Source organism: Labeo rohita, chromosome 2 (genome assembly GCF_022985175.1).
Source record: "Labeo rohita strain BAU-BD-2019 chromosome 2, IGBB_LRoh.1.0, whole genome shotgun sequence".
Taxonomy (NCBI): Eukaryota; Metazoa; Chordata; class Actinopteri; order Cypriniformes; family Cyprinidae; genus Labeo; species Labeo rohita.
In genome coordinates, this window is record NC_066870.1 from 8,952,649 (window position 1) to 8,966,898 (window position 14,250).

General features: G+C 37.2%; 1 protein-coding gene across 1 annotated transcript; it reads left to right on the plus strand.

Annotated features, from left to right (window-relative positions):
* Positions 1 to 1,834: 1,834 nt before the first annotated feature.
* On the plus strand, positions 1,835 to 14,250 carry yme1l1b (YME1-like 1b). The gene is given in 19 exon segments (XM_051137319.1): positions 1,835 to 2,001; positions 2,866 to 2,991; positions 3,204 to 3,384; positions 3,774 to 3,814; positions 3,816 to 3,867; positions 3,980 to 4,089; positions 5,555 to 5,705; positions 6,004 to 6,087; positions 6,366 to 6,539; positions 6,652 to 6,804; positions 6,995 to 7,127; positions 7,225 to 7,287; positions 7,431 to 7,543; positions 7,661 to 7,816; positions 9,703 to 9,854; positions 10,020 to 10,146; positions 10,334 to 10,407; positions 12,767 to 12,853; positions 12,957 to 14,250. Coding segments are annotated over 19 exon segments (2,154 nt in total). The 5' UTR covers positions 1,835 to 1,968; the 3' UTR covers positions 13,101 to 14,250.

Here is a 14,250-nt window from a genome sequence, read left to right on the forward strand (position 1 = left end):
TCCAATTCAAAGTGGAGTGTCTGCTGGCAAAGGGCGCTATAGAAACAGTTTTGCCAGCTTTCAGTGAGTCGTTTTACAGCTGTTACTTTCTTCCAGGCCCATTCTCGATTTGATTGAAGCAGCCATTCAGGATGCTGAATTTGAAATGTGAGATTCTCTTGCAGTTTTGCTTAGATGGATGCTTACTTTTATATCCAGATTATAGCCCCTCATCATAGACGATTCTTGAGATTCATGTTATATACACAGTATATAGTCCTTCTATTCAGACTGTCTCTGCCACTATGCACCTTTACAAAGTGCGCTACTGCGACCCTCTCCCCTCTGAGACAGAAGGGAGTGTGTGTCATGAACTCAATGTCTAGCTTGGTTTGACCCAGTCAGGGCACAAGCTTCATGCCCACAGAAGCTTGCTCTGCTTCTCAGTCACTTGAAATACCTGGGGCTCAGGATCACTTCAGCCTAGAGCTCCCTGCTTTCCAGCCAGTGAATTGCATTCCTGGGAGCGGTTCTTGACTCGTCATCGATCACACTAGGACACTCTTTGAGCATTCAGAGGCTTGATGAACCATTTAAAGTAGGGTCTCTCTTCCACTCAGGACATTCCAGAGAATGCTGGGCCTGATGGCAGCCACCTCCTCTGTGGTTCCGAAGGGCCTGCTCCATCTGCGCCTCTACAGTATTGGCAGAAAGCCTGCATTACATCCCGTGATTGGCATCTGGGATGCATCTACCTAAGGCTAACCTGCAGCTGTGTCAGGGCTGTGGCTCCTTAAAAGGCCCTCTCAGTTGTATTAGACAGGTAATTAGCTGGGACTGGTCTCTAGCAGGAAGGTAGTCATGACAGAAGTTTATGGCTCGGGTTAGGGAGCACAATGCAAGAGCAGGCCAGTATTTGGCTCCTGGTGCAACCTAGAGCAGCAGCTTACAAGTTGATCTCGGGCGCCTCCTCATATGAGCAACCTGCATTCCCTGAAGGTATGCCTTCTGCCCTGATTGCTTCCTCAAGTCATCAGATGAGTCAGTGAGGACAGATGCTCGGTCCTTCTGGTGACCCCACTCTGATAAAACCAATCGTGGTTCCCTGAGATGGTGCAGCTGTTTCTGGCAAGCCCCTTGGTCGATCCCGCTGGGGAGGAACCTCCTCTCACAGGCAAAGGGAACAACCTGGTGCTCCCAACCCGAGTTGTAGAGCCTACATCTATGGCCCTCTCAACGGGAGTCTCTGCAGGTTTCCATAAGGGTTATTAACAGTGTTAAATTAAAGATGTTAATAAGTGATTTTGACATTTGTATCTCTCTCCTTATTCATGTTAGGTATTATATTCAGCAGCAAGTGCTGTCCAGCATTTTTGGTGTTTGGCAACTTCCTTGGCACTATCCCGTTTGATGTCGAGTGCCTTCAATTTCTGAACAAACGTTCGCCTCCATCGGCATACTAAATTTTATTCATCTTCCAGAAGTCAGCTGCTGCCTTCCAGATGTGTTTAATATCCAGATGTGTTGGAATTTTCTTTGATGAATTCACAGTTTTTGACCATCAGGCAAACGCTTTAAAAGAGTGAACCATTTTGCAAAGCAGTTGGTTCAATTAAATTATGGTTTTGAAAAGGTTTATTGCAATTTTCTTTGATAATGAATTATATTTAATGTTGTATTATAATATATTATATTTTAATTTTGCACTAGTTTAGAAATATGAATATAAAAGTATTTTACATGCCAGTACATGGCAGTACTAACAGCTGAATGACAGAAATGTTTGAAAATATAACAGGTAGTATTATATAATAGGACCTTTATTTTGTCATCCTCAAGGCCGGATGTTGTATATCGTTATGTTGTTGAGCCTTCGCAGTGTCAGCGAGGCTAGTTGAGCGGAAGAGGACACCGGTGGAGGGCATTACATCTAACTCCAAATCAACAAACTCCCGTTTTCTTCAAGAGTTTGTCATCAGCTAATCGGAAATGTTTTCCCTTTCTACTTCCCTTCAGCCACAGGTACCAAATCGCTGTTTATTGAGGGCAGCGGATTTCATAATTTAACATGTACGCAGGTTAGCTGGTTAGCTAGCATACATAACAAGCAGCACTTTAATCGTAAGATTTGAACGAATAGTTTTTGAACATCATACTCAAAAGTCAATGTCATCTTGTTAGTCTAGTCGTTGTTATAGCTCACTTGTTATTGACGGTGTGTGTTTATAAAAATGCTGTTCAAAGACATTGTTTTGATAACAGGGAATAAACATGCACATGTTTTCATGAACATTTAATCCACCACAGTGTTTAAGGTGTGCTTAACTGTTGATTGTTTAATAGCTTCAGTTTTGGAAATTACGTTTTAGTAGTCAACTTAAATGTCAGCTGCATACATGTCAAAAATACTTTCATAGCTTGCTGTAATATATCATAATTACAGACTGACATTAAATCATATTTTCATACTTTTTACATAATTTAAAAAAAAAAATCCAGGTTTGTTGGAAATTAAAATATTTTTCATAAGTAACTGCCCCCCACACATCACAAATGTGTAATATTTTACAGACTTTTCAGTCAGTTTTACTGAAACTATTGTCTCCTTGTTAAATGAGTATGCTAACTGTAGAGATAACTTTCATTGTGGTCAAAACTGATGGACAGTTTAATGGGCTTTTTTTGAGAAATCTGTAAATTATTTTCACGCCCTAAAAAAATGTAAAGCGGTAACCATTGTTTTGCCTCTGTGTATATTATTTACATTGTGGAATTTCATAATTTGAGATAACACCCCAATAATATGTTTTAATTAAAGTTGTACTAATAATTTAATTTCCAAGCCACAGAAGAAGAAACAGTTGGTTTTGCTGTTTATCTCCACAGGTAACAGTCCAGCTGAGTCACCTCATTAATGCCCTGCACTCTCTGAAGGGTTCAGTGAGCAGCAATACTTCAGTCAATCACAAACACAGAGAGAACACATCAGAACAAGATCTGAATTGCACAGAGGTAATTCTATTCATCTGTACACTGACAAATACACTACATGTGTAGATTATTGGAGCCCTCCCTTTGTGCTTTCCAGTCAATTATTTCCATTGAAATGTAGTTCTAAAATTGAATAGCTGAATGTTAGCAGCTTTTAAATGAATGATGCTGTTCTGAATCCTAACAATGTTTTTCCTTCTTAAATTCTGCATCTGTGGTGTTGTGCTGGGAAGCCATCACTGACCCTCAGAGATTTAGGTTTGACAGATCTTGGGGTTGGCCGGCTAGATGAGCTGGTGGAGAAGCTTCTGCCCTGTGTTACTCAGCAGGAGTCACTCTCAGAACTGAGAAGTGTGCCAAATGTCTGGAGGACCTCCCATCTTTCATCAGATTCGTTCTTTCACAACAAAAATGGTGAGAGACAATACATTTTCCTTCACTTTCTTGCTACCTGAGCCAATGGCATAAAATTTGAAACGTAAAAACTTGTATGGAATTTTGATGGTTCCATCCAAAGCTGTCTCTGTAGGTTCCATGCAAAGGTTGCTGTTTCTTCAGCGATTTCAGTGTTTTCTTGTCCCAAAAAGAAATGCTAATCATAAAATGCACATTTGAGAATGATGTTACTTAAGCTTCCCTCGTTAGTGCCATTTTTTTGTTATCGATAGACCTTCGATAGTCCATTGTGTTCATGCACTTAACAGTTCACATAATAGTTATTGATTGTGCAGCTTACTTATGTTGTAACACTAAATTTACCACATATGATGTATTAACTGTCTAATTTCTGATTTCCTATTCAGGTTTTTCAAGAATGGGTGGTGTTACTCCTGTGTTCTCTAAGCAAAAACAAGTCACCTCTGCAAACACTATGTACAGATCTCAAATATTTGCCATGTAAAGTGTTTTATTATTCAGTTTTCACACAGTAAACAGTCAAGTTCATTTGACATGATCTGTGTTTTTTTTTCCAGCTGATATTCATCAAATATTAATCTTTTATTTTCAGTGATGATCCCAAATCGTGGCTTTAAAACTCTGAAGTCCAGAACGCGCCGTCTACAAGGAGGCTTTGACAGTTCAGTGGAGCCTGAGGGATTTACACCATCATTTATGAAGGTCACTCATGGAGAAATACAGCACTTTCTTTCAAACGATGTTAACCTAGTGTAGTGTTTATTTACTTACAGCTTACAACACAAAGATATAGTTTGCACAAAAATGAGAACTGGCATCTTGTCCTACCAAACCTGTCTGACTTTCTCTTCTGTGGAACAGAAAAAGATATTTTAATTATGTTAATAAATAAGACTTATTTCCTGCTGAAACCTAGATGTGTTAAAGGCGATGGGGACTTGCATATCAAAATACCTGGCTGGATCGGTGCACGGAAAAGTTTGCCTTGGTTACTATATTTGATGAGCTTTATGTATTAGCGGTGATCAGTGTTTATATGGGTCATTCGATTAAAAATTGGTGCTTTTTGCATCCCTAAGAAATAATCAGACAGATTTAATATAACAATAAATAAATATGCAATTTTAAAAACATAACAATACTATGTATGCTTTCATCAATACTACATCAAGAAAAGTCAATTAAATATTATTTTAAATCATTTAAATAGCAGGACTTTTAATTTTTAACTTTTAATCACAAAAAAATTGCATATTGTTCTAATTGCATATTGTTCTATTGTTCTTACTCCTCTATAATGTTTTGATGATTTATATACTTGACTGAGAGGGGGACATTATGCAATGTAAATCCTGTTACCAATTTTAAATTGTTACATTTAATATAATCAATATCTGCAAGTAAAATCCTTTCAAAGTGCACAGTATGTGCTTTTGTAAACTTGACTATTAGCTAGCAATTAGCAAATTAGTTTAAAATCATCAAACCTGTTACTGTCAATCTGTTACTTTTTAAAAGTAACAGGTTTTGGCATGTGGGTAACAGGGATTACATTGATTAGGTTTGACCCTGTTTTTAAAGATTGTCTGTAAAATTCAAACATTTTAAAGGTCACGTTCTGTATATTATTGAGCTAATGCCTATATCATTCAGTGGCATTTGAGTTCTAATTAAAGTATGGGATCTAGTGTTGGCGCCAATATCCTTGTGGGCAGTGTGCCAACATGTGGTGCTGTAGCGCCTCGGGTGTCCCGAATTCGAATCCCGCCTCATGGACCTTTCCCGATCCCACCCCCCTCTCTCTCTCCTGCTCACTTCCTGTCTCATCTCCACTGTCCTGTCAAAAAAAAAACTAGTAATGCTTGTGTTGGTAAAAGGGTTGACAAAAATAGCAAAACATGAGGTAAAAATAGTCATGAAACAACAATAACAAGCCATTACACACAATCATTTTTTTTGTCATTTTAAGGTGTCTTCTATATGTAAATTTTTGTGCAAGTGCATTGTTCAGAAAAAAACTTTATAAAAAAAACATTATATGAACTATCCCTTTAATAATTATACTTTAAGGTTTTTTTTTTTTTTTTTAGCACATTGTAAATGTCTTTTGTAAAAGAGAGGTTTTGTATTGCCGTTTTAATTTCTTATGTATGTTTTTATCCTTTAGGGTTTGCTTACACGAGACAAAGGGCCAGATGTTGAAACATTGGACAAGCTCCTTAAAAACAAAAACATTCCTGATGGTCAGCATGATGCTTTTAAGACTGGTTTTGCAGAGGGATTCCTAAAAGCTCAGGCACTAACACAGAGAACCCAAGGCAAGTTGTCTTAGGGATTTCAGTAGACAAAGGGCCAGATTTACTAACGGAATTGCACTCTATAACTCCCCTTTTTAGCAAATCTGGCGTAAAAGGTCCGTAAAATCTTTTTTGTGAGTTTTGAAAATAACGTGATCTCGCACCTTTATACAGTACTGTAAATACTGTTAGTCTGTCTCTCACAGCCTTGTTTGTCTGTTGTGAACTTAATGATGAAAGTTTCTTAACCTGATATGATTGTTTCCATTCTCACTTTGTTATTGTATTTAAAAAAACATCATACTGTCATCTCCAATAGAATCATTAAGAAGGACTCGACTGATACTGTTGGTGCTTTTGTTGGTGGGCTTATATGGACTCTCAAAAACACCTTTCCTATCAGGTAAATATGATTTAGAATCTTCTGCATGTGTGATTTGTCTCCCTAAAATCAGGATAGTTTATGTACTGTTTGTCATGTCTGCCAGTGTGAATATAAAATCTGAAAGACTAGTAAAAGTTTTGGCTTGAAAAACCATTAATGCTCTCTCGGCTGGCTTGCCCTTTTATGCCTTTCATGCCTCTTTTGTGGCTTTGAGAAAGCTTTGTGTAGTGCTTTGTGTGTGTGTGTGTGTGTGTGTGTGTTTGGAGTGTGAACTATAATGTAACCGTTCCGGACAGTGCGATTCCGAACCACATCAGGCCTGGACTCAGCAGTGGACCCTGTCCAGATGAAGAACGTCACCTTTGAGCATGTGAAGGGTGTGGAGGAGGCCAAAAATGAGCTACAGGAGGTGGTTGAGTTTCTCCGCAACCCACAAAAGTTCACTGTTTTGGGAGGAAAACTGCCTAAAGGTAAGAACACGCTTTTGCTGAAAGGCGCCAAGCCATACAAATTTTTACATCATCCTTAATTCCCATCCAGTAGTAGTAGTTTGTGTATTTAATTTTTATTTTATTTTTGTAGGAATCTTGTTGGTTGGGCCTCCAGGTACAGGAAAGACCCTGTTGGCCCGTGCTGTGGCAGGTGAGGCAGATGTGCCGTTCTACTACGCATCTGGCTCGGAGTTTGATGAGATGTTTGTTGGTGTTGGTGCCAGTCGAATCAGAAACCTTTTCAGTGAGTACCTAGCTTGCATAGTGCCAAATCAGAATTCAAGCATGATGGTTTATAGATGAGCTCATACTATGTGCCTAATTCTCAGTTCTGTTTGTTAAAGTCAAAAGCCAAAAGTGCTGTCCTATGCCCTATTAGTGAATGAATGATTGTATGCATGTATTAAAGCAGTTCTCCTGCATTTGTTCTCTAGGGGAAGCCAAAGCTAATGCTCCTTGTGTTATTTTCATTGATGAGCTGGATAGTGTTGGAGGAAAAAGGATTGAGTCCCCTATGCACCCTTATTCTAGACAGACAATCAATCAGCTTCTAGCAGAGATGGATGGGTGAGTCATGTGACATCATTGTGACCTATGACGACGCTCTGTGTTTGAGTTAAAATGTTGGTGTCCTTCGCTAACGTTTGGTGTTTCACATATGCAGGTTTAAGCCAAATGAAGGCGTCATCATAATTGGAGCAACAAACTTCCCTGAAGCTTTGGATAAGTGTGTATATTTATTTTAGAATGTGCTTGATTTACAGTATGCCTAAAGATAATAAGATGTATGTTATTGTGACTTTGAAGTTTTTTTTTTCCATATAATGTTGTTGATTGGTCAGAAAATCTGAATACTGTTGTCTTCCCCAGTGCTCTGATCCGGCCAGGCCGTTTTGATATGCAGGTCACTGTTCCCAGACCAGATGTAAAGGGCCGCACTGAAATCCTCAAGTGGTACCTTAAAAAAATTAAAGTAGACTCTGGTAAGTAGTCTATTTTAAAGACTAATTTTTAAGTGTACATATATGATTCTGTACTGTTAATGTTGAAAGGTAGTAAAGTAATTGTTCCTAAGGATTATTGTATTTTCTGGTCATTAGCTGTAGAGGCAGAGGTCATTGCTAGAGGAACGGTGGGGTTTTCTGGTGCCGAGCTGGAGAATCTTGTTAATCAGGCTGCGCTAAAGGCAGCTGTGGATGGTAAAGACATGGTAACCATGAAGGAGTTGGAGTTTGCTAAAGACAAGATACTGATGGGTAGGTATCTCTAACTCTTGCAGAATGAAGTAAACTCTACTGATCATATTAGACACATACTTCTCTAAATTTTAGATGATGGATTGAGTTTTTCTATAGTGATGCACCAAAATGAATTTTTCTGCAGAAACACCAAAACAGACAAAAAAAAGTTTTAGTTATTAACTTTGGGGGACTGAACTGTATGCTGTTGTACTTGATAAATGAAACAATTTGTAGTAGAGTTGTTTGGCAACAAATCATGTTTTGATATTTTAGCAGAACAAATTTCACATTGCTATTAATATTTAATCCTGTTATGTCCATGCAGACATGTTGACTTGTTGTGACCTATTTTCATTGTGTACATGCTGACAGTCAAAAACGCCCTTCAAAACCATTTCGGCTGATTTTTGCTGTTTCTGTTGAATATTTTCAGGTGTTGAAATTTCAGTGAAATTTCACTTTGCACTTACATCACGGTTTGGTCAGTTACCCGGATGTGCGGCCATATTGGAAATACTGATGTAAACAACAGCATTGATTGCATGGTTATTGTACTACTGAATACGTTGTTCTGCTAATTTACGGTCTAAACCATAAAAAAAGTGTGTCGAGGCTGCTCATATAGAGAAGGACTAGAGAAGGACTTAGTAAGCTGGAAAGAGCATAATATTTTGACAAAATAAAGTTAATAGTTGGTAAAGATATGTACAAGCAGTATTAATTAAGATATTGGCCTAATATTTCACATACCTGACCGGAAATTATAAGAAAAAACACAAATGTTGTCAGTATTCTTGCCCTGGAAATCCTAGTTCAGTTCAGAGTATGTGAGTGGAGCGTTGTGATTTTTAATGGAGTGAGGAGCAGAAATTTAAAAAGTTGGAGCGCCGTGGTTTTTACTCGCTCCCAGAGCACTCCAGCATCGCTCCATCAGGAGCACAATTCATGACAACAACCCATAATATAGCTGCATATTTAACAAGAATTAAAGTGTCAAACATAGCCTGTTTAGCTAGCTTGATAGAGATGGATCGCTCAAATTAGAAAAAATGTGAAGACTAGGATGACGGCAGTGGACATTAGCAGAAAGTTATAGTTTTCAATGAATTAGTTTGTTCCTTCAAGATACTGAATACTTTCAAGTGAAAGCGTGATTTAAACAAGTACAATACTTATTCACATGCACTCACTCTCTCAATAATGCATGCAAACAAATGTAAACTTACTGTACGTAAAATAACTGATGAAACATACTGTTATTTTCATCACAAACATTTGCACTGCAAAAAGCAGCAATTATACCTTTGCTGACAACCATGTTAGCTTGGTATGAGGAAAAAAGTTTGCATACTAGTGTTCCAATAAGCCGCTTAAAACTATCCTGTTGTTTTATTTCTGTTATTTTCTTTTATTATACGTTATGAACAGAAATGTGGTATTTCAAACATACTGAAATAGTTTAGACGCGGAGCGAAGGCGGAGTGGCGTTTCTGGTATCAGTGAGCGAGGAGTGGAGCGGGAAACGGTGAACCCGGAGCGGAGCTGGAGCAGAGCGTTATAAAATGCTCAGAGAGCGGAGGGGAAATTGTTGTTGCTCCACTCCGCTCACATACTCTGGTTCAGTTTGGCCAACCACAAATGTCTTTTGTTCCTCACAGTTTTTTGCAGTCTTCTCTTTGATTTGTTATAACCTTTGGCAGTCTATAGTACTCCAAATGTTTTTCCCGCTGACCGAGTAGCACAGCTGAAACATGACAATAATTGACCATTTTCAGCAGCAATAATCAGCAAAATATGCAAGTTCCTTTCGGTTCAGTGGCATTGTTTATGTTCAGTGTAGCCAATATGGCTGATTGATGATGCATTGTGAAAACACTCTATTCACTTTTTCTTCTCTGCAGGACCGGAACGCAGGAGTGCAGAGATTGACAAGAAGAATAAAGAGATCACAGCATACCATGAGTCAGGCCATGCTATTATTGCATACTACACCAAAGACGCCATGCCCATAAATAAAGCCACGATTATGCCGAGAGGCCCCACTTTGGGTCATGTAAGTACATTTTAACTGATTATGAGAATCTCTATGTTGAAAGGGCTCATCTCTTCACTTTTCAGGGTTAGAACATTTTACAGATATGAGCTGCATGTTTATTTTTCAAGTGAGAGACAGTCAGCCTTAATTTAGTGCCTGTATATTTGTTCTGTTCTCTTTTAGGTATCCATGCTTCCAGAGAATGACCGCTGGAGTGAAACTCGTGCTCAACTTCTGGCCCAGATGGATGTCAGCATGGGCGGCCGAGTGGCTGAGGAACTCATCTTTGGCAGTGAGAATATCACCACTGGTATGTTGTGGTACTGTTTGTTTTGGTGTTGCAGTGTCATTCAAATGCTTATTATACTAGATTAAAGACTGTATGGTTATATTATAGAGAATGAATGTTTATTGTATGTCACATTTTTCAACAAATTGATGCTAATCACTTATTTCTGTTTGATTCATCTGTGTACTGTTTTGTTGTTTTTACATAGGAGCATCAAGTGATTTTGACAGCGCTACAAAAATAGCCAAAATGATGGTGACCAGATTTGGCATGAGTGAAAAGGTTTGTTATATTTAGCAGATTGTCTTTGCTTACTAAATATTAGTGTTGTCAAAATTAGTACGTTAATGCAGGCGATTCGTTTTTTTTTTTTTTTTTTTTTTTTTTTCATTTTAACTTGTTAAATATTTAACGCAATTAACACAGGGGCGGGGCTAGGTTTGGCCCAGGTTGTAGCTGCCTTAAAACTGTGCATGTAAGTGTTTATTATTTGTCACATTTAAAGCAGTGTCAGATCCGCTTTAAGTTCAGCAGCAGCAGCTTTTAAAGTAACAGCAGCCAAAATATCCTAATAACCAGGTCCTGTGATGTCTGTTAATCAAAGAACAAAATTAAAAAGAGGAAATCAATTACTTCTGTAGTATTAAGCTTTATCTTTTGTTTAATTTAGATTTTAGTGTTTGATAACTTTATTAAATTTGGCTATATTTTCTTGCTGAAGGCCACAGTTACTGTAATGGGTTTATGTGAAGATTGTTTTAAGTTCACTTAAATTGCAAGTATAATAAATGTTAAATTGAAAGCTCTCAGTTATACTGTAATGTTGAATGGCTATAGTCAATGGTTAAATATTAGGAAAAAATTCATAGAGACATCAGTTGGAATCAGTGATACTTGCTTGAAGTCATAAAAAAAGATGACATTAAACAAATATCAAAAATATACTTCCTGCATGTTGTTTCTACATTAATATAAAGATTGAATGTGAAATTATTGCATTATAAAAGTATAATTAAAAATTGTAATGTTAGGTGGGATTAATCACAATTTTTTTTGTAAATGTGCGATTTATTATTAATTATTTATTTATTTATTTATTTAATCGATTGACACCACTACTAAAACTAAAACCAGTCATAAGGGTCAAATTTTTAAAATTGAGCTGGACTTAACCTAAATAAGTAAGCTTTTCATTGATGTATTGTTTGTTAGGATAGGTCAAAATTTGTCTGAGCTACAACTATTTGAATATCTGGAATCTGAGGGTGCAAAAAAATCTAAATATTGAGAAAATTTCCTTTAAAGTTGTCCAAATGAAGTTCTTAGCAATGCATATTACTAATCACAAATTAAGTTTTGATGTATTTACAGTAGTAAATTTACAAACTATCTTAATGGAACATGATCTTTACATAATATCCTAATGATTTTTGGCATAAAAGAAAAATGGATAATTTCATATACTGTGCTACTTATGAATGGTTTTGTGGTCCAGGGTCACAAATTGATTTTATTGTGAGATTTTATTTTACTTTTTATTATAAATGGATGCACTTTATTAGACTTTATTAGACTCTGATTGCATCCCTTTAAAAGAAAGAAGTCATATACACCTAGGATGCATGGAGGATGAGTAAATAATACGCTACGGTGTTGAGTCCCATCCTCAGGCTGTGAGATCACAGATACATGATATTATTGTGCTAATTTATTTAATTATTTTACATACTTGGTTTCATTGCCCGAAGCCAGCTCCAGAACTGATCAGCCTAGCCTATTCTAGTGCAAGTTTATGCATTTTAAAAAACACTCATGTTATAAATGAAGCTATCTACACTGTAATGAATAAATCTCTTACAACACACGGTGTGTTACGGCTCTGACGCGGCAACCGGAGTAGATCGCGGCTTCGCTATGTGTTTCAACTCCCTGTACTGCACACGTCTGAGGGGCGTTACAGCTCTGAAGCGGTCACTCTAGTCAATGCTTGTGTTTATACTCGCCATGCTGCGGCTCGTTAAAGTGGTTCTCTGCACTGCATCGCTAAAGTTTGGCTAATCCCCCCAGCTCGTCCCTACCCATCCCCCCAAAACAATTTGATTTTAATTAAATGATATTCTAATGGACCGCATTGTGACATCATTGCATGCGGAAAACAAATGCTGTAGTCCAAAGGAGCTGTTCATTGTAGTTGTATCTCTTGGAAAGAGATTTTTTAAAAACAAAATATCTCCCTTTGGAGTGGACTTTGGGATTTGTAACTTTTTGGATCTTTTTTTTATGCCCAAAGATACACACCACACACTGACTAAAATTCAAAAAGTAAAAAAGCATAATAGCACCCCTTTAAGAGTTGGTTGTATTCAAACTTATTGATGGCAAGGACTCCCAAATGTTATAAGCGCTTGCATATTTTCATGCATAAAGACCTGTTTATGTTGTCTAAGGAAAAATAAATTGCATGTTATTTTCTGATTCATTTTATATATATATATATATAAATAAAATGAAGTCGTTTGAGTTTTCATGACAGGATTCAATAGAAATCAAGGCAGCTTGCTGGATTTTGAACAAGAGCTTTTGACTTTTTTTCAGAGTTAATGACTTTTTGTAATGAGTTTTTGTCTTTTTTATGTAATAGTTGGGTGTCATGACATATGCTGACCTTACCAAGCAGAGTCCAGAAACTCAGGCAGCCATTGAACATGAAGTCAGGATACTTCTAAGGGTAAACTTTGATCTGATTCAATTTCTTGATTTCTGATTCAATTTTTTGATACCAGCTACTAATTTTTCCAGTTTTTGGCTCACTTTTTTTTGAATTTTCCTAGGACTCCTACGAGCGTGCTAAAGCGCTCCTCAAGTCTCGTGCTAAGGAACACAAAAGTCTTGCAGAGGCTTTACTGCGGTATGAGACGTTGGATGCCAAAGAGATCCAGCTGGTCTTAGAGGGAAAGACATTAAACGGCAGATGAGGACTCACCAGGACCTTCAGGTAGCAGGGAAAGGACAGTGGAACCCTGAAAGACGTGAATGTACATATGCAACCAAGAGCTTGGTAGGCCAACACACCCCATTGGTAAAGATGTATTTTTCTTTTCCTGAGCCAGATCTCTAAAATTAGTTTCGGTTTTACACGCTTGGGATTTTCTTCCAAAGAAATTGTTAATTGTGAGAATTCAAACACATTTAGTATCTATTTCAGTGTTTTTCTGTACCATTGACTGTAGGTGCTGCCTTATTTGTAGTGGAGCAGACGCTGATTTTGAATAAATCATTAAGCTGTAAGCACCAGTTTAGTTTACTATAAGGTTAGGAACAAATTGCTGTTCACTGTTGTCTGAGCCAGGCTGAGCATATGTTACATGGTGGCCTTTGAGAGATGTAAGGGAATGTATTTTTCACTGAGGGACTATGGAATGTTTCAAAGCACTTTGGTACTGGGACATTTATATTATTTGTGTGACACATATCATACTGTCTGCTTGTGAACAGTGCTCTTTCAAAATACATTTAGTCACAATAAGTTAATACATCACAACCCCAGTATGTTATTAGATAAACTTTCAAACTAGAAATTCCAAGTGTCCCAGTAATCAATAAACTCCTGTAGTTTGAGCACTTTCATGAACCACACAATACTATTTTTATACCATTATACGATCTGAAATATTACATGTTCCATATTATAGGTTATTCTCTTGCATCAATTTGATCATACATGGCAATCATAAAACAAAAGGGAGAGTAAAATTTAATATTCGTTTCAATTCAATCTTCATTTCTCGGGTTCCGGTGGTTATTACACTGAGTTTTCAGCTTTATTGTGCATATTATTTATTCATGTACAGTAGCTCTGCATCTATGAGTTTACCTTGCCTCCATGTATGTTTGCCTTTTACCCAAGCTCGTTTTAGTTGTGTATATACAGTATATATTTATAACCAATAAAATTAAAAAGCGAGGATATTGTATGATTGTATATATGTGTATTAGATTGATTTTAGTCTTGAGTTCTGCCTGGTTTGTAATTTAAAATTCTTTTTCTTTTGATGCTGTTGCGCAATAAATGAATGGGATCTTAACTGAATAAAGGAAACATAACTCTACATAACTCTGCATAAC